This window comes from Asterias rubens, chromosome 6, assembly GCF_902459465.1.
Source record: "Asterias rubens chromosome 6, eAstRub1.3, whole genome shotgun sequence".
Taxonomy (NCBI): Eukaryota; Metazoa; Echinodermata; class Asteroidea; order Forcipulatida; family Asteriidae; genus Asterias; species Asterias rubens.
The window spans coordinates 11,214,142-11,238,615 of NC_047067.1; the positions used below are offsets into that span (position 1 = coordinate 11,214,142).

Genomic DNA, 24,474 nt, shown 5'->3' on the forward strand with positions numbered 1-24,474 from the left:
AGGAGCTCCTTAGTTTGAGGCTCTGTGTTACATATGCAGGTCACGTCTTCAAAGTCTAAGTATCCCCACTTCTTGAGAGACACTTTTCACCGGCCGGTTGATGTTCTAAGTCTGTCAAGGCACTTCTACAAATGATTTCCACAGAAAGGTGTTTCCGAAACGGTGGCTACCGCTAAGGCTTGATCATCGTGTCTGCTTGTGTTGAAGTATAGGCAGATGTGCGTGATCTAGCTGTAGCTGTAGCCGAGGGTGCCGTTTGGACACGGCCTAAAATTGCCACCAGTGTGTCTTGTCTGGTTCCTCTTTCATAAAAAGTTCTATTTTGTTTTTCTGCTAAGTTTTTGAATATTTGTTTGCAGTTTATTCAATTTTTTTAATCTTACTATTATTTTTACCCCTCCCCCTGTTAGATCCCGAGTCGACCCAACTACGTTCCTCGCTGCAGACTTCCTCTTCGATCTCCCTGGAGTGGGATGCGCCCTCTGCTGGCAACTATGACGGTTACAAAATCCGCTACGCCGACCTCGCCGGTGATGTAGGACGAACACCAAGTCCCACCACGCGCAGTCGCAACGACCCAAGAGAGTTCGTCCTCCGTGGTTTGGACCCAGCCACCTCATACACTGTCACCATTAACGTATTCAGCCAGTTCGGAGACTTGATTAAAGAGAGCATTCCGGCGGAACTGACTGTCAATACAGGTGAGACTTCAGGCGTGGAATTACACGGAGACCACAGAGTGCCCCTTTAAAGTTTCCAATTGACTTTAAGAGTTTCCAATGAAAGTGCCCTTTTTAAAATGAAAATGGCCTTGCTCGAAGATGAAATTCCAAGCCTGAGACTTGTGGACAAGGTTAGGGTTGGGAAATTTAAAACGGGGTAACAATTTAGCCGTAAACAAACAGTGAATTCCATTCCCAACTTTTCAAAGCAAACAGTTAAAAAAAAAAAGGCATTCCTTTTTCGTTTTGGGGGTTCCTTCTCTTATTCTTTTATTCCCTTGTGTAAGGAATTCCCTTGTGGGATTCATGTATAACAAAGAATTCCCTTGTGAGTTCCATTGTCTATTTATGTAAAAGACCCCACAAGGGCACTCTTGTATGCTCACACAAAAATAACCCAAACTTCACACATTCTCACATTCTATTTTCTGCATCCCTGCGGAGACACCTTTTCTTCTTGTCTGTTGTTCATAAAGTTAAGAACCTCCCATTGACTTTGTACACAGATTTCCTTGTAGATGAGCACTTGAGCCTTTAGAATTCCCCTACATGTATATGGAGACCTTTTGTGTTCCTTTCTTTTTTTTTTTTTTCTCAGTTCATGAGGGGTGCTTTTTTCGTGGCTGTACCCAATAACTGTTTCGGTCATTTGCCAGTGATTTACCAATGGCCAACTCAAGCTTTTGTATTGGTCTGTACATAAACATGGATGCGCCCACACTGCTTCAAAACCTTAGTGTGTGTATAACGGGGTGTTAGCGCTCTAATAAATATATATAGCTCTTTGGAAATGTGCTATATAGAACATGTTATTATTATTATTGTTATCAATATTATTATTATTGTTGTTATTATTATTATTATTATACAGAATCTGCCCCTCCAGCAAGCTTGACTGTTACTCTGGTGGAGACACATCAGATTACGGTCCGCATTAACCCAGCTACGGGGTTGTTGACTGGGTACATGGTCAGAGTAGTGGACGCCAACAATGTGGAGAAAGCTGATGAATTTCTGGATACAAATGCACGTAGTTATAATGCTATGGACTTGATACCTGGCGTGCAGTATACATTCACCTTGAGCATCGTTGGCCAAACAACAGATGACTTCGTCGTCACACAGTTTACAAGTAAGTTGATTTCTTACCATCCTGTGGAGCTTTCTTTATGTTGTAATAATAATAATAATAATAATAATAATAATAAAGAATATTTATAAGCCACCAAAATGAGGTGCTTAAAGGGTATATGTACTTTTTCCTAACACAATGTCCACAGATATACATTAAACTTACACAGTTAAGATAGTAGAAAGATTATGATAGTAGAAAGCTTCCCTTGAAATTTTACTTACTGAAGTGCTGTAGTTTTTAAGAAATGAGTAAAAGTAATTATTTTCGTCTCAGTTTTAGCATGTAAAAACGTATTAACCAGTTATGCTATGGTTTTGGTAAAATATCATAACTGGTTAAGGAGATTTTACATGCTAAAATAATTTTGGTCTCATGAGACCAAAACTATTTTGTGACTTGTTTTACTCATTTCTCAAAAACTACACAACCTTAGTTAGTAATATTTGAAGACAAGCTTTCCACTATCATTATCTTCAAACCCTAAAAGTTAAATGTAAATCTGTGGACATTTTGAAAAAGTACCCGAACTCTTTAAGGCCCACAAGAGGGGAACTACGCATAGCAAGGAAAGTAAGACATAGACCAATTACACAAAAGCGACATTAAACAATGTGGTTTTTAACTTAATCTTGAAAGTATCAAGACTAGAAATGTTTCGAGTTTGAAGAGGTACATGTAAATCATTCCAGAGTGTAGGTCCAGCATTGGAAAACGGGAAAACCATAGTAGACCTTATGCACATGAAGTTGTTTGAGCACAGCGCCCTCATCTATAGAGGTCGAATAGAGGCTGTTCAGTGGCCAATTCTGTGCGCAGTGTAATCAAATCTGTGCATTTCAACTTTATTTCGCCATCGGTTTACCTCTAACATTGGGTCTGGATGGTGTCAATGCATAAGGCCCATCGGTTTTTATACATGTAGTTAATAGATATCAAGTCATAAACCACAAGGGAAACCAACTGGGTTAATATTTGAATGATTAGGGTTTGAACAAAGGAAAATTTACGGGAGCAGGATTTGAACCAACGACCTCAGGATTAACATGCCAGCGCTCTGCCAGCAGAGCTATCTATAGCCATTATCTTTGTTTTATATTTGTATGAAATTGGTTTCAATTATTTTCAAAACGTACTAAATTCTTGCCTATTTTCTTACTATTAGTCATTGTTTTTTTCTCATTATTCTTTCCCAATATTTGTCTTTAAATAATTAATTGTAACGGATAATATAAACATTTGAAAATGCAATCTCTGTTAACTCTTTCATACGCTGACCGATCGCTAGTGACCGGTTTAAATCCTTTTAGAAAAATATTTGTAAAACAAACACTAAAGAGTGCACGGCCACACAGTTTTCAGTAAAGGAAAGAGTCTCTTGGTGAGGGTGCCTTTGCTCTGCTAAAAATGATTTTCTTGAAACAAGAAAAACATCTTACTTTGAAAATATATTTCTTGTGTCACTCCCTAGAAATATATTCTCAAAATAAGATGTTTTTCTTATTGCAAGAATACCATTTTTAGCAGTGTGTGATCTGTTTTTTGGAGAGCAATCAATTGCAATTTATGTGTCCATCTGATAAATTTATCACTTGAAGAAATGGTGCATGCAAGGGTAACCTAATCGTATTTAAAAGACATTTAAAAGGGGGAAATAGTACCACCAGAGAAATTCATATTGAAAACAACTTGGTTTCTATAGTTCCAGAAGCAGTTGCTGTGGATTCTGTTGTGTCGTCTAGTACTATAGAATCAGTGGACCTAAGCTGGGACCCTGTGGAACCTGCACAGGCTGGATACGCTGTTGCCAGCGGTTACCGGGTTACCTATGAGCCCCAGGATAGCGCCCAGGATCCGATTGTAGTCACAGATCTCCTTGCCCCATCGGTGAGTGTTGTAGAGGGTTTTGTTTGTCACTCAAACAACTTAATTGGGAACTGGTACCAGTTGTGTTTATGTACTATTGCCAAGATTCTAAATGTACCTTCTTCAAAATCAAAAATTTGACTTTTCCTAGGAGACAGAACACAATGTCCACAGATTTACAGCAACCTTACACAGTTGGAAGATAATGTTAATAGAAAGTTTCTCTTTTAAAATATTACTTACTGAGGTGTTGAATCTTTTTTTTAGTAAAGAGTGAAACAGTTTTACAAAAAATATTGTTGATGTTTTAACCACTCGGCCATGACACTCTACTATAATGCTGGTAGAAAGCTTCCCTTGTAATATTTTTCTCTCAGGAGACAAAAACTATTTTAGCCTGAAAATGAATTTTTGTGTCATTGTTTTACTCATTTCTCAATGAACAACAGAATCTCAGTAAATAACACTTTAAGGGAAGCTTTCTACCATCATTATTATCAACCCTTTTAATGTAAATCTGTGGACATTGTGTTTTGTGTTACAAAAATTACTCCAAGTCCTTTAATGTTGATGAGCTTTACAGTTATAGTTTCAGATAAATAACTGAGTGAATATTTCTCACCTCAGGCCACCATTGAAGGACTACAACCTGACACTGAATACACCTTTAACATTGTGACCTTTGTTGGTGAAGGAGAGTTAGAGGAGAGCAGTCCACCTACACCCGTCATAGTAACAACAGGTACTTCATCTTCAAGGAATAATATAATAATTATAATAATAATATCAAACTCTTATATAGCGCACGTATCTACCAAACAAGGTACTCAAGGCGCTGAGTATATACATTATACAGAAAGAAGGGTTAGGAAGTTATGAGACCCAATTATGAAGCACCTTATAATTGGTTTACAAGGTGCTGCGGCGCATTCGGCAGCCACAGCCAGGAACACCGGGGCTAACCCCTTCTCTTTTCGATAAGTGCACTAGGTCCTTTTACATGCGTTACACAACACATGGGACCAACAGCTTTACGTCCCATCCAAAGGACGAAGCAGTGGTTTAGTGTCTTACTTAAGGACACAAGTGTCACGGCTGGAAAACCTTAGAAGTCAAAAATCAATTATTATATGTTGTGTTTTTTGTTGTTTTGAATTTTGATTTTGGATCGGTTACACAAAGCAATAAAATCCATTATAAGACAAATTGTCAGTACTGATTAACATTGCGACTTTACATTGCATCACACTTTACCAAGCAACTAAGTTTGATTTGCAGATGCCATCAATTTATAGCTCTTTGTGAAACCGGCCCCTGGTGTTACAAACTATACGGTTCTCCAAACTTACTTGTTCATTTACCCTTTCAGCCCTAACAGCCCTGCTTGAGCCCCAATTACAAGTTTTAGAGCATCAAACTCAAGTTCTGGTGGTTAAGACAATGTTCAACTCAGTTCTATTTAAAACACGTCTCTCAGTTTTAAACTGAATTGCACATGTCAACATCATGTTAAAAAATTACATCAAATAAAAATAAACAAAGAAAAGGATATTAAACAAGATATTATGTGTTATGTCGGGTGTGGGTTCGAATCCCTGTCATGAAACTTGTGTCCTTGAGCAAGATGCATTGCAATAATTGCCTCTCTTCACCCAGGGGTATAAATGGGTACCTGCGAGGGTAGACGTTGTGATTGAAAAAGCCAGGGCTACAACTTCCCCAGGGAGCTGAGAAAGATTACTGGAATGTATTCGGACACTAATGTAAAGCGCATTGATACGTTATAAGTGTGATCATGGTTATATATGCTACTGTTTTGTAGTTGCCTACCTCTTGCTTTTAATAAGAACAAACCAGAATAATTTTTATAAATATAAAATGCGATATCTAAAATGCTTTTGTTATTATTATTATTCTGTGTATTATTATTAGCTGTGAATGAATTTCTAATTTCATCACTTCCCCTCAACAGCCATTCCCGGCCCAGCAGAGATTCTACTTGTCAACGTTCAAGAGACTTCAGTAACCTTCAGCTGGGGCGTGACGGTCTACCAATCAGCATCAGGGTATGAGTTAAGTATTGGATACCCCAACACCTTGGCCCGTCTGCAAACAACCAACGTCGCAGTGGATTCCACGAGGGAACACACATTCTCCGGACTCCTGCCAGGAACACGCTATGTCCTTTACGTGGACGTGACTGGGATTGGCGGCTTGGAAAGCAACACTAGACCATTCCGGGCAAGTGAGTGTGGGCATTTTGCAGATTTTCTTTTTCTTTTATAAATTAAGGCACTGGACATGTTTGATAACTGTCAAAGACCAGTATTCTCACTTTGTGTATCCCAACATAAGTATAAAAATAAAAAACTTTTGAAAATTTGGACTCAATTTGTCTCCGAATATGCTAGAGAATAATTTGAAAAAACACCTTTGTTGCACAAAATTGTCTGCTTTCAGAATGCTTAATAAAAGGCTTCAGGCCTGAATACTTAAGTGAGAAATCACCTCTTTCTCAAAAAACTATGTTTATTCAGACGGAGCCATTTTCTTCAATATTTTATACTATCAACAGCATCTCCATTGCTCATCACCAAGTAATTTTTTATGCTATGATTATTTTGAGTAATTACCAAAAAGTGTTACCAATAGTGTTCAGTGCCAATAGGGAGCAATTGGTTGCGCACTTTGTGATGTCATGACAATGGTGACAGTACGGTATATAGGTTTGGTTTGTTTCGTTGGTTTTTGCTATACATGTATGTACATGTAGGTATGTTTCAACTATCTTTTGTTTAGCATGAAATCAACTAAATAACATGTTTTATAAACAACATTTTCTTACAGTCGCTGCTCCTCCACGGAACCCCCAAGTTGCCGAGGTCAGCCAGTCCAGCATCACTGTGGTCTGGGATGCTGCGGTCAGTGAGGTCAGCGGCTACGAAGTCTCCATCTCAGAGTCCAACGGTCCACCCAGCGTGGTGGCTTCCCGAGGCGTCAATGTGCTGTCGGTGACGATCGAACAACTCAACCCAACCACGGATTACATTGTGTACATTCGCACTTTGGCCGGGCTCGGCATTGATCAGACGAGAAGTCGCCCTGCATCTATCAGTCAAACTACAGGTAGTGTGACGCCCTGAAGTCAGTCATTAAAATAACATTTGTCTGATGTTTGAAAGTTTGGAGATTTTTGGTTTTTTTCATTTTTAATTTGCGTAAAAAAAAAAAATCATACATTTTTAATAATTTTTTATTGGTTTTCTTTTTCATTGGTGGCTATGGCTGGATCTCTGCATTATCATACATTTAATCGGCCATGTAAGACTTTTTTTTCAGCTGATTTCCTCTATTTTGGTTTTGATGTTCCTCTTTTTTTCTTCCATTTCTGTGCCACTATTATTATTAATACTCAACTGTTGTTAAAGATTGATAATATCTGTGTTATTCAGGTGACGTTTTGATCACGGTAGTTCCGATTGCCGACACCACCATCAGCGTCTCGTGGGTGCCGAGCAACAACCCAATCACCGAGTACCAGTTTATCTATGACCCGCCCATCTCCGCTGGGGATTCGTCAAGCAGCATACCGATCTCTAACAACCCGATGAAGCGTCTGGATGGACTCACACCGGGCCAGAACTACAAACTCATTGTCAACACAGTTGACGCAGCTGGTACTATAACACCATACGCCAAGGAATCTTTTAGACTCAGTGAGTGTACAGTAGAACTTAGAATTTGTTTATACTATTATTGTGATTATTATAATACAGTGTCACAACCTACAAGGTGCTGTGGCTACCCCTTAAAAAAATTTCTATTTCAACACATTGGTTTATTAAGGCGGGGACAAAAAAAGGATATTGACTCATTTCACCTGACGTCATCATCAGAATTATCTTGGATGCGCCATTTTGGTGGTCAATGTCAACTTGTGTTATTCAGTGAAGTGCGCATTTTTAGGTGACGCGGCGTTTACACATAAGCCTATTGACCACCAACATGGTGAGCGTGGCATCAGTCGCCGCGTGTGACGCGCGTGCAAGGGGTCAATAGACACCAAGCCAATCTCTCTCATTCAAATAGTGGTCGTGTTGGTTTAGCGTCTATGATTATGATTTGCACAAATCAAGAAACTGTGATTCGGTACTTTTACGACAATACTTCATCTAGCCATATGTGGAACTACATGTACATGTAGCAGTTACCTTGGTAGGACTCAAACCCACAACCTTGTGATAGCTAGTCCTGCAGTCAATAGACCTTGATCATGCTGCCTCCATCTTGGTCTTTTTCCTCGTATGGAATAAAAAATAACGAATACTAATAATCATTTTGTAATTAGGAACCAGACTATTTTGTTCTTCCAGCCTTGGATTGGTAACATTGGTATCAGTAGACCTTTCTTTTGTTGATAAACAAACCGCCTTGGTTGGCATGGTCGGCCGAATGTTAGTAAAATACTAAATTGTTAAAACAGATGTTTTAACAAAATTCAACATTTTCTGCAAACTTTCAGTTAAATAAAAAGCCTCTCATAATTAGTTGTTTTGTTTTTAGCAAAATCAACAAATTTTGTTACATTATTACCAAAAATAGCGATCTTCTCTTGATTTGCACTTATGGCTTTCCATAGTTTTCCAATCTTGGTTGGCAAAAACTCAGGCTGTGACGTTGCAAAAGAAAGGTCTATGGGTGAAATTCAAGATGGCTTCACCGTAATAAAGGTCTATAACCACTGGACCACAGTGACACTTCTTGACCAACATTCCCTTTGCTTTCAGAACCATCATCTTTGACTACAAACGATATCGCTGTTTCGCCCAACTCCCATGGAGCCACCCTCGGTATCGATCTGCAAGCTGCTCTGGCAGGCATTCTGGACAGGATCAGATTCATTCTGGACAACATTTTAAGTGGCGCTGGAGCAGGCACTCCCCTGATGGTTGAGGTGACGCTTCCTGTAGACGCCTGCCCTCAGATCGTCTTAACAGGCTTGGAACCGGGCACTGACTACATCGTAACACTTAACACCATCAGTGTTGATGAGGAGAGCACAACGGTCCAGATCCCGTTCACGACAGGTTGGTGTAGACCTTACGCACATGACGTCATTTCTGTTGGGCGCCACTCACCTAGAGGTCAAAAGGAGGTTGTTCATCAGCCAATCCTGTGCGACGCGAGTACAAATCTGTGCGTTTCAATTATTTCGTCGCTGTTTAACCTCTAAGATGGCAGCAAGATGGCGTCAATGCATAAGGATATTCCCTCATTTGCCCCAACACCCCCTTCCCCCTTGCTTATACCCAAGCACCTTCCCTTCCATCTTCCACTTGCACTTACAGATTGCAACAATTCGCTCAAGCATTTTTGTTTGTTGGAACAAGTGGTCGCTCACTTCGTGATGTATAATGGCGGCGCTCTGTATTGAAGGTGGCAACACTGTGTACCGGTTATTTTTATAACATTGATTTTTGCTGTATTGAAGGTATATTTTACTCCTCTTTTGTACATTATGACACCAACTAATTCGGTTGTTGTTTCTTCTCAACCTGACTGCATTATTAACCACCAAAATTACAATATACATGTGTAAATATGTTTGTGACAAGAAAATAATATCGTCTGCTTATCGTGTTGTTGTCCGCCATCTTAAAATCACTCACTAACACCTCAGAAGTAGGTTGGCCTATGGTGTCTAACGTTCGGCTCACAACTCGTTCCACTCGAAATTGTTGGCGAACGTGCGCAAACGTTGGCAACGTTTGCGCACGTGGAACGCACCCCTGGTTGAGGTACTTTCAATGACTTCCCAGAAGTACTAAGACTCGCTGAAGCGTCACATTGAGTAGAAGGCATGTCATAAGAACATTGCTGAGGGATATACGACCTTATCAGTTTGCCGAACCACAGATTCCTCGGCAAGGAGTCTGTCAACATTTGTGTGGATGAAATGGTCTTTGAATGGTCACCAAAAGTCTGACCTTTAAACAAAACCCTCAACTTTTATTGTCAATGATTGACTACCGATTTAATTATGTTCAATGTTCACCCTGGTCCAGAGATCAAACAAAAGAAGAAGAAGAAGAGATCTTTAGTGGATTAGCTTTCCCCCAATTATCCACAGGAACACTTTTGAGAAGGTGCCTTAAAGGGTTTTGATACCTTTTGTTGATCAAGGTTGTGGCAATGACATGCATCCCTGCTCACTGTAAAATGAAGATGTCTGTAAGATAATTTACCTGTAGAAGTTTCAGCTTCATTAGTCCTCAAGTTTTTGAGAGAAAAATTTGAAAAGTACAGAGCAATGTTTTCAGGAGAGTTATGTAAAACCGTATATCCCTGAGATGAAAATTACTTTGTATAAAAAAGAAATAAAAAAAAAATAAAAAACAGCAAGTAGTATTTTTAAGGAAGCTTTATACCATCATTATCTTTAAACTGTATTGGGGTAAATCTGTGGACATTTGTGTCTTTTTTGTACGTATAAAAAGTACCCAAAACCCTTTTCAAACGATCTTCCTTATTTAATTTCATTCAAACTTTATTTGTTGAAGATCCTGCCGTACCGGGAGAACTAGTCATTGGAGACATCACCGAGACGGAGATCGATTTGTACTGGGAGCCACCAACAGGTGCCAATCCGACCATCCTGAGTTGGTCATCGGACAATGCGCCTTCGAATTCAGTGTCGCTAGCCAACACTATCAAGGAGTACACTGTGACGGGACTCTCACCAGCTACTCTGTACTCATTTGATCTCACAACTTCCGCCACTGACATTTTTCAGATAATGCAGTATACAAGTAAGTATAGTATAAGGGGTAACCCGGTTTAAGCCCTAGGAGGTAGTGTAGCAACTAGTAAACCATTATTTGGTGCTATTATACAACTATTGACTGCTTCGAGTGCTATGGTTAAAACTACGACTCCCGAGGTGATCCCCGGAGTGTTCAATTTTCCCGAGGCGTAGCCGAGGGAAAATGGAACGTTCTGGAGAACTACGAGGGAGTCAGAGTTTTAACCATTGCACGAGTTAAAGCAATCAATATTTGTTTTATGACACCCCAACAGACTATTTATCATCCTCGTATGCGTAACGCTCGTACGCGCATTTCAGATACACAGATGCACAACTGATTGGATTCGAAGTATGGTAAAAAGACGCCTGGGTACTGCACGCCGTGTGATAGTCGTCGGATTATCACACGGCAAACGATGCAATATCACACGGCCGCCGTCTGGTAAAACTAAGACATATCATGTGACGCGCTCTAAACCAATGAAAAGGCAGTAAGGGGTGTTATAAAAAGGAATATGTCTCATACGTAGCTCCACATAACTTTCAGGAAATAACACTGAACGCTTTGATATGCCCCTAGGGGTGTGAAAGCGCTATGTATGAACCAAGTAATTTTATGATTTTTGTTTGTGTGTTAATGCAGGACCCTTGGCGTTGCCCGCTCCGCCCACAGTGGATGTTAAAACCGACACACTGATCACTGTGTCATGGCAGCCCTCACCTGGAGCTGATGGATATGAGGTTAGTGCATATGACCAAGCAATGCATAAGATGGGCAATAGACCATATTGAATAACCCCTTTTTGGCTATGAAAGTCGCCATCTTGTAGGGCAAACCGTATGCGCCTCAAAACGCGTACTCCAATGAATCACGCAGCTCGCAACATTCCCTGTTTGATTTCAACGGCACATGCATGCACACACGCACGCACTCGCGCACAAACGCCATGTCATAGGTCAGATATTTGAATGGTGACGACATATTCAATACAGTCTATTCCACACTAATGGGCACAAAAGTGTGACACTGGAGGGGAACGTTGGATAGTAGTAACAAATTGAAGTATGTTGTCATGTATTTTTGTCTGCACACACTCAGAAGCACATGAGGATTGTGGTTAACAAAAACAGAAGGTAAATGACTGAGTATTTAAGAAACTCAAAGGATAAGTCTTCAAGATTTACGTGCGTAACAAATACAAACATTTTGGTTATCATTTGATAGAAGTTATACTAAAATAAATGTATTGCCCAATGTTGTCCAGATACCAATTCTGTAGACCCTTAGGGATAGTTAACAGCCAAAATTGAGAAATTTTCTTCCCTGGCTATTTAAGAAATTTACATTTTAAAAACAAATTTATTCGTACAAACAAGGATAGAATTTTGTTACAAAAGTGTGTGTCCATTGTTCGTGTGTGACTTATTTGCCCAAGTAGGATTTGAAACTTTGCACGGTGGAAATACGATATAGTAAGGTTTGCGGAAACTGCATGTAATGATAATCTCTAAATAAGTGTGGTTCTGGAAAGAACTGTTGGTTTCAACTCAACATTTTGATCAGTATGCTCTGATTGAGAAAGCTGGACTCTAAAGAAAGCACTTCTTTCAATGTCAGCAAAAGATTCTTGACCATAATACTCGATCTGTGCCCAATTTTATAAAGCTGTGGCTTATTAGGCAGAAAATACTGCTTAAACAATTTCTGCTTAGCAAAATAAAGCAGGATACCAGCCACCACAGATAGTACATGTGAGGTGGTGTTTTGGCTGGTGACCTTATTTTTTGTAAGCATAATTTTGTTGTGCTTACACACTGTAGCTACTTTTTGCGAATTCCACTAAGCCAGCAAAATACAAAAATCTTTATCATTGTGTTTGACCCCTCGTTCTGTAACCCACTCTTCCATACTACATGTAGCTTAAACCCTTTCACTGTTTTATCCAGTTGTGTTACGCTTCTGAGGGTCAAAGGGACACCATTATGTTGACTGCAAGCGATTTGACCTATGACCTGACCCGCCTTCAGCCCGACACACGGTACATCATCAGTGTTGCATCAACGGTGAGAACTGGAGCTGCTAAGGTTCTGAGTCAAAAGGAGACAATCACAGCCACAACAGGTGAGACCCCTTCAAGCGAAAACAATTCTTTTTTTCCCCCTCAGTTTTCACTAAGGGAACAAAAGAGTAGTGACTCTGCCTTAAACTTCTGTTTAAAACCAGGAGGGCTGTGGTCGTGCGATTAAGGCCCTTCGGCTCAGGCCTTTATCAAACGGCCACGACCCCTGCCACGATAACACTACGCGATAAGCTACCACGTCACACCTATATTTAAACACTTTTTACTTTCCCCCACGTGATGCCCTCTCGACCAATCAGAATGGGTAAACTGTTCCAGGTATTTATGAATTAAGATTACCATAGCCATTGCGAGGGATTAACAAACAAAAAATAGTAAATCAATGTCAGTTATTAGAGCTCTTCTTTTTGTTCTTCTCTTTTTTTCAGTCAAGCATTTACACAAAATTTACAAGAAGCAATTTTGAGGGATAAATATTAAACAAATTGTAAATCAATGTTGATTAAGAAAACAGCACTGTTACGTCAAAATTTCGCTTTGCATTCGCAGGAAGTATGAACTGGGCTTTAGAAGTGATTTTCGTCATGTTTAAAAACATGATGTAACCAAAAGAGGACGATAAAAGATGATTTATTGAACGTGCAATTTCTTTGAGTTATTTTTTCCCCAAATTGCAAATTTTCATCTAGTAAACTGCTTTATATGTGTTATTAATACTCCTTTCATTCACTTTTAAAACAGAAATGGATACATCTATTTCAAACGCATCGTCGTTGCAACTAGGAAGAGTCACTGAGCAATCTGTTATGTTACTCTGGAATGCCCCAGATGTGAGCAACTTTGATACATATGAGCTGACGTACTCCCCAGCGGACATCGGTAGTCCTTCATCACCGGTCACCATCCCTAAGGATTTCACCCAAGTGGAGTTGACAGAGCTGATGCCAGGAGTGAACTACCAGTTTTTCCTACGGACTGTGAGGGGCTCAGGTCCGACCCTGGAGATGGGTGCAGATTTGACTCTTGATGTTATAACTAGTAAGATCACTTCTATTTCTTTCTTTTTTTAAAGACATCGGACACTATTTGTAATTTTCAAAGATCAGTCTTCTCACTGAGAAGACTATCTCAACATACGCACAAGATAACAGACCTGTGAAAATTTGAACTCAATTGGTCTTTGAAGTTGCAAAATAATAATGGAAGAAAAAAAACATTGTGAAACCTTCTGAGGTCCTTCAAATCAAATTCAAATATCTGAGTGGAAAATTACTTCTTTCTCAAAAATTACGTTACTTCACAGGGAGCCATTTCTCACAATGTTTTATACTATCAACAGCTCTCTGTTGCTTGTTACCAAGTAAGTTTTTGTGCTAACAATTATTTTGAGTAATTACCAATAGTGTCCCGTGCCTTTAACAATGTTTAGTTAGATTGGAATGTTTATGAGCTCTTAGCACAAAAAAAGCTTGTTATGCAATGTTCAAATAAAACTAATAATATCCATCACCCAGTGACGCTGAAGACGCTTTAACATACAGTGTGATTCTGCACGCTGTGTGGGACTACATTAGAATCTTGGAACCTACATGTACTCCTTTTAAAGACACAGGTGTCACGACTGGGACTCGAACTCGCACTCTGCTAATCAGAAACACCAGAGTTTGAATCCGGTGCTCTTAACCGCTCGGCTAAAAAAAAGTGCCATTAAAAGTGCAACTACTTGATGATTGTACTTCTCATGACCACCCACAGGTTCAGGTACCTTCGCCGTCCTGACCGGTTCGGTAACCGATTCCGTCATCGAGTTGACGTGGGGGAGCCCTCCTGCAACGGCGACCGAAATAGAAGTGTCCTACTCACCTTCACAAGGCGACACACCAAACCCCAGTTTCAGATCGGTTGGTATTGGGTTATTCCCGTTCCTGGTTCTGCGTGGACTGACTGCTGATACTGACTACACAGTCACCATTAAGGCTAAGGTCGGCAACACTGAATTGGCTTCAAATGATGCAGTCATCCACACACGTGAGTACACTTATTCTAATAATAATAAAAAGTCTGTTCTTATATAGCGCTTTATACACCAGAAGGGTGTCACAAAGAGCTTCCACATTATTCATGTTATTACACACGGTCACTCGGCCTTAAATCATTCATTAAACCATCCCAGGTTCCCATAGAGAAGCTTATGGTTAGATGTCTTGCTCAAGGACACAAGTGTAATCACGACCGGGATTCGAACCCACACTCTGCTGAACAAAACACCAGAGCTTGAGTATAGTGCTCTTATCCGATCGGCCGCGACACCTCTAATAGTTAAATTGAAATCATTGCTATGTGCCTGCTGCTATCACATAGGATTCAAACTTCCTCTATCCACTGGGCTAGCTTGACAGGGTCTAGTGGTAAAACATCAGGGCCCAATCTCATGGCTCTGATCACCGTAAGCAAAGAATTGGCCCTTGCGGAAGCAGGGAATTATGTGCTTCCGTTAAGAGTAATCATGGGTTAGCAGATAGTTTTGGCTTGTGCGCTTGTGTAGTCCACATTACTACAAGCATTCTACGATTACACACCTAACTCAGAAATTCAGCGCAATGCACATAAGCGGAGAATGGTGAATGTAAGTGCGTATTCGGCGGTTAACAGAGCGATGAAATCGGGCCCTGCTCTAGCAGTGCAATGGTCCAGTGATTTGCCTGTGGTTTTTTCACAAAACTTGGGAGAGTACTTAATAGTTATTTATTTCATTTCATTCAAATTCCATTTTTAGGGTAGACATGGTAGATAAACAATACAATAATGCACATTAATTAGGTGAAAACATTTTAAAATGCAGCAATGATCAAATTAAATACAGGAAGGGAGTATACAGTTTACAGTGCTTTAGTATATTGAGTGAGTGAGTGCTTAGTGCAAAATTAATAAAACACATCGATATAAGCGTCAGAACCAAGTAGTATTGCATTTATACTTGGATTTGCACTAGGCCTAATGACAGTGGTTACGTACCGCCAACTTCTACGCTTGCCATCACCATTCTGCGCTCACTGTGCAAACGCCAAATTTCTGCGCTAGGTGTCTAAGTGTGGAATGCCTAGTAACGTGGAGCACTACTGCCCACAAGCCACATGTCCCCGCTGAAACGTTTTTCAAAATAGATGGGTTGCAGTACAGGCGTCATTGACCGCCAACTTTGATGTAATTTACATGTGAAAAGTGCACGAGACTCATGTGCAGCGCGCATACACGCGACACTTTTCATGTGTAAAATACATCAAAGATGACAATCAATGACGCGTATTGCAACCCATGGTTTTATCGAAAAGCTGCTGTAAGTTTCCTAACCAAAGATTTAGATTGCCATCAATTTTAAGAGTTTCAACCAAACGTATTCTCTTTAAAAAAATATCAGGATTGCCTGCACCACCTCTTCCCACTGTAAGCTCCATCTCTGCAACAACCATAGTTGCTGGCCAGTCACCACAAGATGGTCAGTTCCGGATGGTAGTCCGCTTGCCCTCAGTCAACGGTGGCGGCCTGGAGGTCACCAGCCCGGCTACCGGCATCCAAGATGGCTGCTCAAGGATTCCGTTCCGAGAGCTAGAACCCTCCACATTTTACGACCTTGTGTTGGTGTACACTATTAACGGTGTGCAGACAGTGGAAGCAGTGAAACGCTTCCAGACAGGTATGAAACAATGTTTAATATTGATAATGACTTTATGTAGCGCATTTCACAATAATGTTTCAGTGCCCTGCCATCGATTTCACCAAACCCTTCCTAACTTTAATCTTTAAGACTTAGGACGAGTTAAGTCCCGTATCCAAAGACGTAGGATGCATTGAACCCATTCTTAGTTAGGATGGGTTACTCGTCCTAACTCGAGATAGGATTAATCATACCGTTTCGGCTGCTGATATCGGCTGCTGGTCATTTGGCCAATAAGATGTTCCTTTAATTAGGCAAGTCTACCTCTCTATATTGCAATAGGATTTTCAAATGTAGTGTGTTAACATAGCATCCCAATTTCTTACCCCAAAAAAATGAAATAATTTGGTTTCACTTATGAAACAAAAAACTGTTTCTGTTGACATTTTTACTGACAATATTTTTAAAAGAAATTAACACATTGTCTGGACGCTTTGTGATGTTCATACAGAAATTAATGATCTTTGAAGGGCTAGTTGTACATCCCCCTTATACTTCATTTAACCAAGTATCTTGTAATGTATGCTTTAAAAAAAAAGAACATTCAGCACCTCAATATGTCCAGTCATAGAAAGATGGTGTCTTACGCATTTTGTATTGTTAGTTTTATTGTATCCTTAGTATTATCATGTTATCTTTTCATATCATATTTTGTTTTATAAGAATTATTATTATTATTTTTTTATTATAAACTTGTTTTTGTGAACAGCACCTTCAGTTCCACTTGCCTTTGACCTCGTGGACGTTTCAACAACCACCATTACCTTGTCATGGCAGCCAGTTATCGGTGACTTCACAAACTATCTAGTGACATACAGCCCCGAGGGACCCATCAACCCAGCAGCCACGACCGTGTCCAGGACGGACCTCAGGGTGATTCGGTTGCAAGGTCTCACCCCCGGCACTCGGTACACCATCAAAGTCATTCAGCAAGGGGGACTGGTACCTCTCGAGAACACTGTCGTCCAACCCACACGTAGGTTTCTTGAGCATAGTTAACCGAATATGTCTGTGATTTTTTCTTTTTACAGAGCTCTGGAAAGTACTTAGTATATGTGCTAACACATATTGGTGTACACGTCTACGGGTAAAACCAAGATTACATATCTTTATACCCAATGCAAATTTCCATCTATTAAATCGTTGCGGTACCCATTGCTAAAGTATGGCATTTGAACTGCTTCTAGCTAATGGACAATCTGGATGGTCTAGTTGATGAGACACTTAGTGCTCTAGAATTTAAAAGTTCCTTATTTTTTGTTCACAGAGCTTGAGAAAGAGAACTGAGTATACTGTGCTAACACACATTGGTGTGTATGGTTAAAACCACAATTTATAATCTTTGTACCAAATGCAAATTTCTCTCTATTATTTTGACCTTCTTCTTGTAGTCTGTTTGTGACATTTACTGCATATTTATTTTACTTAAAGCAAGATTTTTGCTAATTGCGACCTGTTCTACTAAGGGCAAAGTATACCCTTGGTTTTTAGAAGCCGGTAGCTGAATGAGGTTCGAATCCCACCCGAGTGATTTTTTCTCCTTCTTCTTTTTACCGAACTCGGGGAAAGTACTACAAATACAGTGCTTACACATATCTGTGTAAGGATAAAACCGAACAGTAACGTTATTAATTGCATTGCGATCTTATATGGAAACCATTTTCTCCGGCAGGACCCAACACTCCCAACCGCCTCAGGGCCACTGACGTCACCAAAGATGGGATGACCATTGCGTGGGATCAGGCAAGTGGGGACCTCGATGGCTACATGATATGCCACTATCCTCAGGGAGCTGTCTCCACTCCGCTTGACAATGGCCTGACTAGACAGATCAGACTGAGTGGCCTGGAAGTCTTCACCACCTACTATGTCAAGGTGTTTTCATATCTGGGAACGCTGGAGAGTGATCCAGCAACCCTCCAGCAAACTACAGGTTAGGCCACAAAAACATGTTTCGTATCCCGCCCCGTGTCGCTTCTGATTGGTTTGGCTTTTTTGCTACCGCAATGATGGCAAAAGAAATTGAGATTTTCCCTCCCGTATCCAGCATCTATTTTGGTGTACTTTGTTATTAACCCTTGACCTCTTTTTTTTTTATGACCTTACAGTGGAAGCTGACCCTGGTGACCTGCGGATTGAAAGCTTTGATGAGACCAGTATTACTATCAACTGGTTCACTGTCTCTACAATCAATGAGTAAGGAACAGTTTTGAGGGGCTTCTTTTTCATATATAGTTTTTTGTTTTGTTTTATGCAAGTTCACCCCTAGCCTGAACAGTTTACGTCACACTTCGAGGCTTGTGAATAATGCCAGAGACTGGCCTCCAGCCGGCGTGTACATTCACCTTTGACCTACATTCATTTCACATAGAGATACGCAGTCAACTTATATGGCGGACGTGATAGGAGTGGGCTGTTTGGGCATCGATGTCACCACTGTGTTTGTATTGACATACAGTCGTTTTGCTTACTCTAAATTGTAGAGAGGTGTAGGGGATAAATCTTACGATAATATATTTAAAGACTCTGGACACCTTTGGTAATTGTCAAAGACCAGTCTTCTTACTTGGTGTACATTGTATCATGCACAAAATAACAAACCTGTGAAAATTTGAGCGTTGAAGTTGCGAGATAGTAATTGGAGAAAAGACACAGTGTTGTGTGCTTTCAGATGCTTGATTTCGAGACCTCAAAATCTAGTTCTGAGGTTTCAAAATCAAATTCAAATATTTTAGTGGAAAATTACATTACTTCTTTCTCAAAAACTACGTTACAGCAGAGTGAGCCATTTCTCACAATGTTTTATACTACAAACAGCTCTCCATTACTTGTCACCAAGTAAGTTTTTATGTTAACAATTATTTTGAGTAATAAACCAATAGTGTCCAGTGCCTTTAAATCCGTTTCCAACATCATCAATCTTGTGCCTTCTATTTGAAGTTACCGTCTGCGGAGGACGAAACTGGACGGAACAGATGAAGTGGTGTTTGACCGAATCGGTGAAACCGATCGAAATCCTCGGTTCACCTTCAACGGTCTGGTGGCGGGGGAGGAGTACATCATCTATGTCGATCCTGAGGGCCCTGGATACGGTGAACAGTCAAGGAACCAAAGAACAAGTAAGAAACCAAAGAACCTAATGTTTGTCACAGTGTCACTGTGGTCCAGTGGTTAGACTGCAGGACTTGTAATCACAAGGTTGTGGGTTTGAATCCTACCAAGCTAACTGCTGATTTCACAATGGATAGAATAATAAGTATTGTCGTTACTGAATCACAATTTCTTGATTAATGCAATTCATACTGATGATAGATAATAAACCAATGTTTGTATGAGAAAGATTGGTCCAGTGGTTAGACTGCAGGACTTGCAATCACAAGGTTTTGGGTTTGAATCCTACCTAGCAACCCACTGATTTCATATTGGCTAGAATAAGTGTTGCGATTACTGAATCAAAATTTCTTGATTGGTGCAATGCTTAGTCAAGATGTTATACCAATGTTTGTATGAGAGAGATTGGTCCAGTGGTTAGACTGCAGGACTTGCAATCACAAGGTTGTGGGTTTGAATCCTACCAAGCTAACTGCTGATTTCATACTGGTTAGAATAAGTATTGCCGTTACTGAATCACAATTTCTTGATTAGTGCAATGCATAGTCATACATGTAGATGTTATACCAATGTTTGTATGAGAGAGATTGTTCCAGTGGTTAGACTACAGGACTTGCAATCACAAGGTTGTGGGTTTGAAACAGATTTAGCACAGGGTCCAATTTCATAGAGCTGCCTAAACACTAAAACATGCTAAGCTCAATAAAATCTTGTATCAGAATTAGGTACCAGCCAAAATACTATGCCATAATTTACTATCTGTAACTGGTATGCTGCTTATATATTTGCTTAGCAGAAAATTGTCAAGCGAACGTTTCTATTCTGAATAATTAGAGTGTTCAGAGGATGGATATTTTGGATAGTTGTTTTGTACTGTAATCCAAACTCATTATTGTCTATCCAATTTTTTTTCGTCTCAGGACCAAAGCCCCCACCAAATTTCCGGGTCACTGACACCAGCGACATTCAGATAACCGTGGAGTGGGACGCGGCGCCGTCAAGCATAGTCCATCAGTACATGTTGACCTACGACCCTCCCACTGGACAACCAGCCTCGCCCAGTGTGATCTTTCCCTTTGAAGAGCGCCTGCGCACAATCACAAACTTGATGTCGAATACGCAGTACACTTTCACCCTGGTGGCCGTTTCGGGTACCGTGAGTGGGCAGATTGAGACAACAAGCACGCCTGTTACTCTACGAAATGGTAGGAATTTTACCCCTTGCATCACAAATTTATTAAGCGCTGGATTGACCCAATTCACCTGTTGTCATCATCAGAATAATCTTGGATGCGCCATACTGGTGGGCAATGCAACTTTTCAGTGGAGTGCACATTTAAGGCGATGCAGTGTTTACACATCAGCCTATTGACCACCAAAATAGGAGCATGGCACAGTCGCCGCGTGTGACGTGCGTACAAGGGGTCAATTAAGCTCTATATAAACGCATACTTTTTATATTATTATTGTTATTATAATTAGTATTTTTATAATTATTATAATTGTTAAATGCTGAATTGGTTCTCTGCCTCCAACAGTGACCCCATTATCCCTGGAGGTGATCTCCTACACCGACACCAAGATCAATATCCAATGGGACGCTCTGATTGGTGGCACATTCGACCACTACCAGATCAGCTACACCCCGTACATACCTCGTCCTGAGACCATCGCTTCTCCTCGCAGCGTCCCCAAGGACTTTACCCGAGAGTTGGAGCTGTATGGCTTGGACCCTGGACAGGAGTACACCATCAAGTTGGTGACGGTTTACCGCGGTGTGGTCACGTCTGACGCAATCAGCGTCACTAGACAACGTCTGGGTAAGGTTTTGGTTGGCCAAAATTAATGGATCTTCTAAGCACACAGACAGAGTTGCCAAGCACAGATAAATCTAAGCCAGCAGTGACACTTAAGCAGCCAATATTTTTTTTTTTTACAAATTATTTTTATTTACACATCCAATTACACAAATAGTGCCAATAACAGGATGGAAACGAGAAGAAATATTTAAGTTTTAGATATTTTTAGGAAAACCCCAATGGGGGAAAACACATGCAATCAGGTAGGGACTGAAAATCCCAATTCATATGCAAGGCTCTGGTCTGAGGTGGGATTCGAACCGGGGTCCACAGAGATGAAAGGCAGATGGAAGAAACCATTGAGCCAACCTGATTGGTATACATGTACCTTGGTTACCTGAGGTACCTGAGGTGGTATTCGAACCGGGGTCCACAGAGATGAAAGGCAGATGGAAGAAACCACTGAGCCAACCTGATTGGTATACATTTACCTTGGTTACCTGAGGTACCTGAGGTGGGATTTGAACCGGGGTCCACAGAGATGAAAGGCAGATGGAAGAAACCACTGAGCCAACCTGATTGGTATACATGTACCTTGGTTACCTGAGGTACCTGAGGTTGGATTCGAACCGGGGTCCACAGAGATGAAAGGCAGATGGAAGAAACCATTGAGCCAACCTGATTGGTATATATGTACCTTGGTTACCTGAGGTACCTGAGGTGGGATTCGAACCGGGGTCCACAGAGATGAAAGGCAGATGGAAGAAACCACTGAGCCAACCTGATTGGTATCCATGTACCTTGGTCATAGATTGTAGATTGGATTAGTCAAGAAACAATTGAAAAAAATATAGCACTTCTGCATCCTATATCCAACCAAGCAGCGAGATAGCTAATAATAGAGATGTTAAATTTGCGTCGGGATAAAGAGCATTAGTTTTGGTTGGTTACCCATACACCGATGTGTGTAAGCACTGTATACTCAGTACTTTCCCTAGTCCTGTGGAAAAATATCACAGGCATGTTACTCGGGTTTGATTCAAACCCATGACCCTTGCAATTCTAGAGCAGTGTCTTACCAACTAGCCTACTGAGGTTGCCCAGTAGCTAGAGGCAGTTCGAATCCTGTGTTTTGGCAGCGGGTACCGCAACGATGTAAGAGAAGTTAAATTTGCATCGGGGATAAATAACATTAACTTTGGTTGTTTACCCATATACATTGATAGCTAATATTGCATCGATTGTGACTTTTGTCCCCCTGCTATATCAAGTTGTACACGGTGAGTCAAAAAGAAGTTGACTGAGATTTGAAAACAAAACAACAACTCACACTCAAAACCCCAGTGAAGCTCATATGAACAAGCATTCTTTCCTGCTTGTCTGGAAAAAAAGAATGAAACAATTTGATCATTTCTAAACGAGAAACTATGCCTGTTTTACTGAAACCACTCATGTTTGTAGCTGTCCATGGAATGTTAATGCTAGACTGAATATAAACATCTGAGTAAGTAGCAAAGGATATAAAAAAGCCATTGTTTGTTTTGTCACGTATTCCGTGGACAGCTTGCAAAATAAAGCACCTTTATTAAAATAGACATAACTTCTCTAAGGAATGATCAACTTCTTTCATTCTTTTTTTTTTCAGTAAAGGCAGTGGACACTATTGGTTATTACTCAAAGTAGTTATTAGCATTAAATCTTACTTGGTAACCAGTATTGGAGAGCTGTTGATAGTATACAACATTGTGAGAAAGGGTTTCCTCTGATGTAATGTAGTTTTTGAGAAAGAAGTAATTTTCCACAAATTAGATTTTGAGACCTCAGATTTAGAATTTGAGGTCTCGAAATGAAGCATCTAAAAGCACACAAATTAGTATGACAAGGGTGTTTTTTTCTTTCATTATTATCTCGACGATTGAGCCCGATTTTTTGCATAATGTTGAGATACCAACTGTGAAGAGTAGTCTTTGACAATTACCAACAGTGTCCACTGTCTTTAAGCAGGAGAGAGAACCTAAATATATGCTTAACTGAACTTTTGAGTTTCATTTGTTTGTTTTGAAAAAAAAATCACTGATCCTGGTCAACGTTTTGTTGACTCACCCTGTTTTTTGAACGAACCGTCATTGCTTGAAATGATTTGTATTTTCAGTGCCGAGCATGATTTCTGGCATCAGTGTGCTAAACACCACGTCTAGCTCAATAAGCATCTTCTGGAGTAATGCCGGTGGTGTCAGGGATAGCTACGATGTCACTCTAACACCTGCAGGCAATGGGCTGCCAACAATGCAAAGGAGAGGTTAGTTTGTTTGTTTGTTTGTCTGGTTGTTTGTTTGTCTGGTTGGTTGGTTGGTTTATTTCCATTCATAGAACACCTTTGTCTGCAATGGTCTGCCTATAATGCAAACAAGAGGTAGATATGGATGTACTACACACGGCACTAGCTTAATAGTATTAGTGTCTGTCTGTTTGTTGGGGGTTGGGGTGTTTGTTTGTTGGGGTGTCTGTTTGTTTGTTTGTTTCTTGTTGGTTTTTGTTTGTTTATGTATATTTCTTCTTCTCTTTTTTCTTCTTTTTTCCATTCATACTTGCATGATCAATACAAAATGTATCGTTAATAGTAAAGCAAAAATTGGAGTTGAACAAAGAAAATGACTAGAGCGTGATTTGAACCAATGACCTCCGGATTAACTTGCTGGCGCTATACCAACTGAGCTATCTCGCCCTATGTTGGCAGTCTCCCTAACTTGTAGATATCTTTGGTTCAGGGTGCCAGTCGGAAGCCATACTGACCAGCTCTTGCTGCTGGCTTTCACAAAATTGTATGAGTCCTGCCGCCTATTAAATTAAATGATCTTATTTGACCTGTGAATGCTAAACTGCTGGAATTGAATTACTCTTTTTGACTGTTGAATGCTGGCTAAATGAAGCGTTCATTTTCAAACTAAAATTGAATGAGCTGAGTGTTAGAATGATTGGATTTTTGTGTTAAGTGGATTTCTGTTTTCTGTTCAAACTTTTCAAAATAGATAAAATTTCTATTTATTTTATTTAGATGCTGGAAGTGGGACCATTCAGGTGGCATCATTTACTGGACTCAATCCTGGTGGTTTGTACACAGTGTCAGTCGCAACGAGGAGCGGAGAATTGACTAGTGAGCCAGCGGAGCGACACGTTGCAACACGTAAGTGTAGAACCACCCTGTCTGAATTAGGTTGTTTTTCTTTAAATTTTATTGAGGTA

At 40.3% G+C, this 24,474-nt stretch overlaps 1 protein-coding gene across 1 annotated transcript in view; it reads left to right on the plus strand.

Annotated features, from left to right (window-relative positions):
• LOC117291422 overlaps positions 1-24,474 on the plus strand; it is a 156,123-nt gene that overhangs the window by 106,922 nt on the left and 24,727 nt on the right. The window contains exons 80-101 of the mRNA XM_033773076.1: positions 411-701; positions 1,594-1,854; positions 3,557-3,741; positions 4,348-4,462; positions 5,693-5,965; positions 6,568-6,846; positions 7,173-7,436; positions 8,508-8,807; positions 10,281-10,529; positions 11,169-11,266; positions 12,473-12,647; positions 13,348-13,644; positions 14,362-14,634; positions 16,025-16,300; positions 17,031-17,297; positions 17,994-18,254; positions 18,430-18,517; positions 19,262-19,440; positions 20,353-20,637; positions 20,971-21,252; positions 23,384-23,530; positions 24,287-24,415. Coding sequence (XP_033628967.1) covers positions 411-701; positions 1,594-1,854; positions 3,557-3,741; positions 4,348-4,462; positions 5,693-5,965; positions 6,568-6,846; positions 7,173-7,436; positions 8,508-8,807; positions 10,281-10,529; positions 11,169-11,266; positions 12,473-12,647; positions 13,348-13,644; positions 14,362-14,634; positions 16,025-16,300; positions 17,031-17,297; positions 17,994-18,254; positions 18,430-18,517; positions 19,262-19,440; positions 20,353-20,637; positions 20,971-21,252; positions 23,384-23,530; positions 24,287-24,415 — 4,974 coding nt within the window. The remainder of the gene's footprint in view (positions 1-410; positions 702-1,593; positions 1,855-3,556; positions 3,742-4,347; positions 4,463-5,692; positions 5,966-6,567; positions 6,847-7,172; positions 7,437-8,507; positions 8,808-10,280; positions 10,530-11,168; positions 11,267-12,472; positions 12,648-13,347; positions 13,645-14,361; positions 14,635-16,024; positions 16,301-17,030; positions 17,298-17,993; positions 18,255-18,429; positions 18,518-19,261; positions 19,441-20,352; positions 20,638-20,970; positions 21,253-23,383; positions 23,531-24,286; positions 24,416-24,474) is intronic.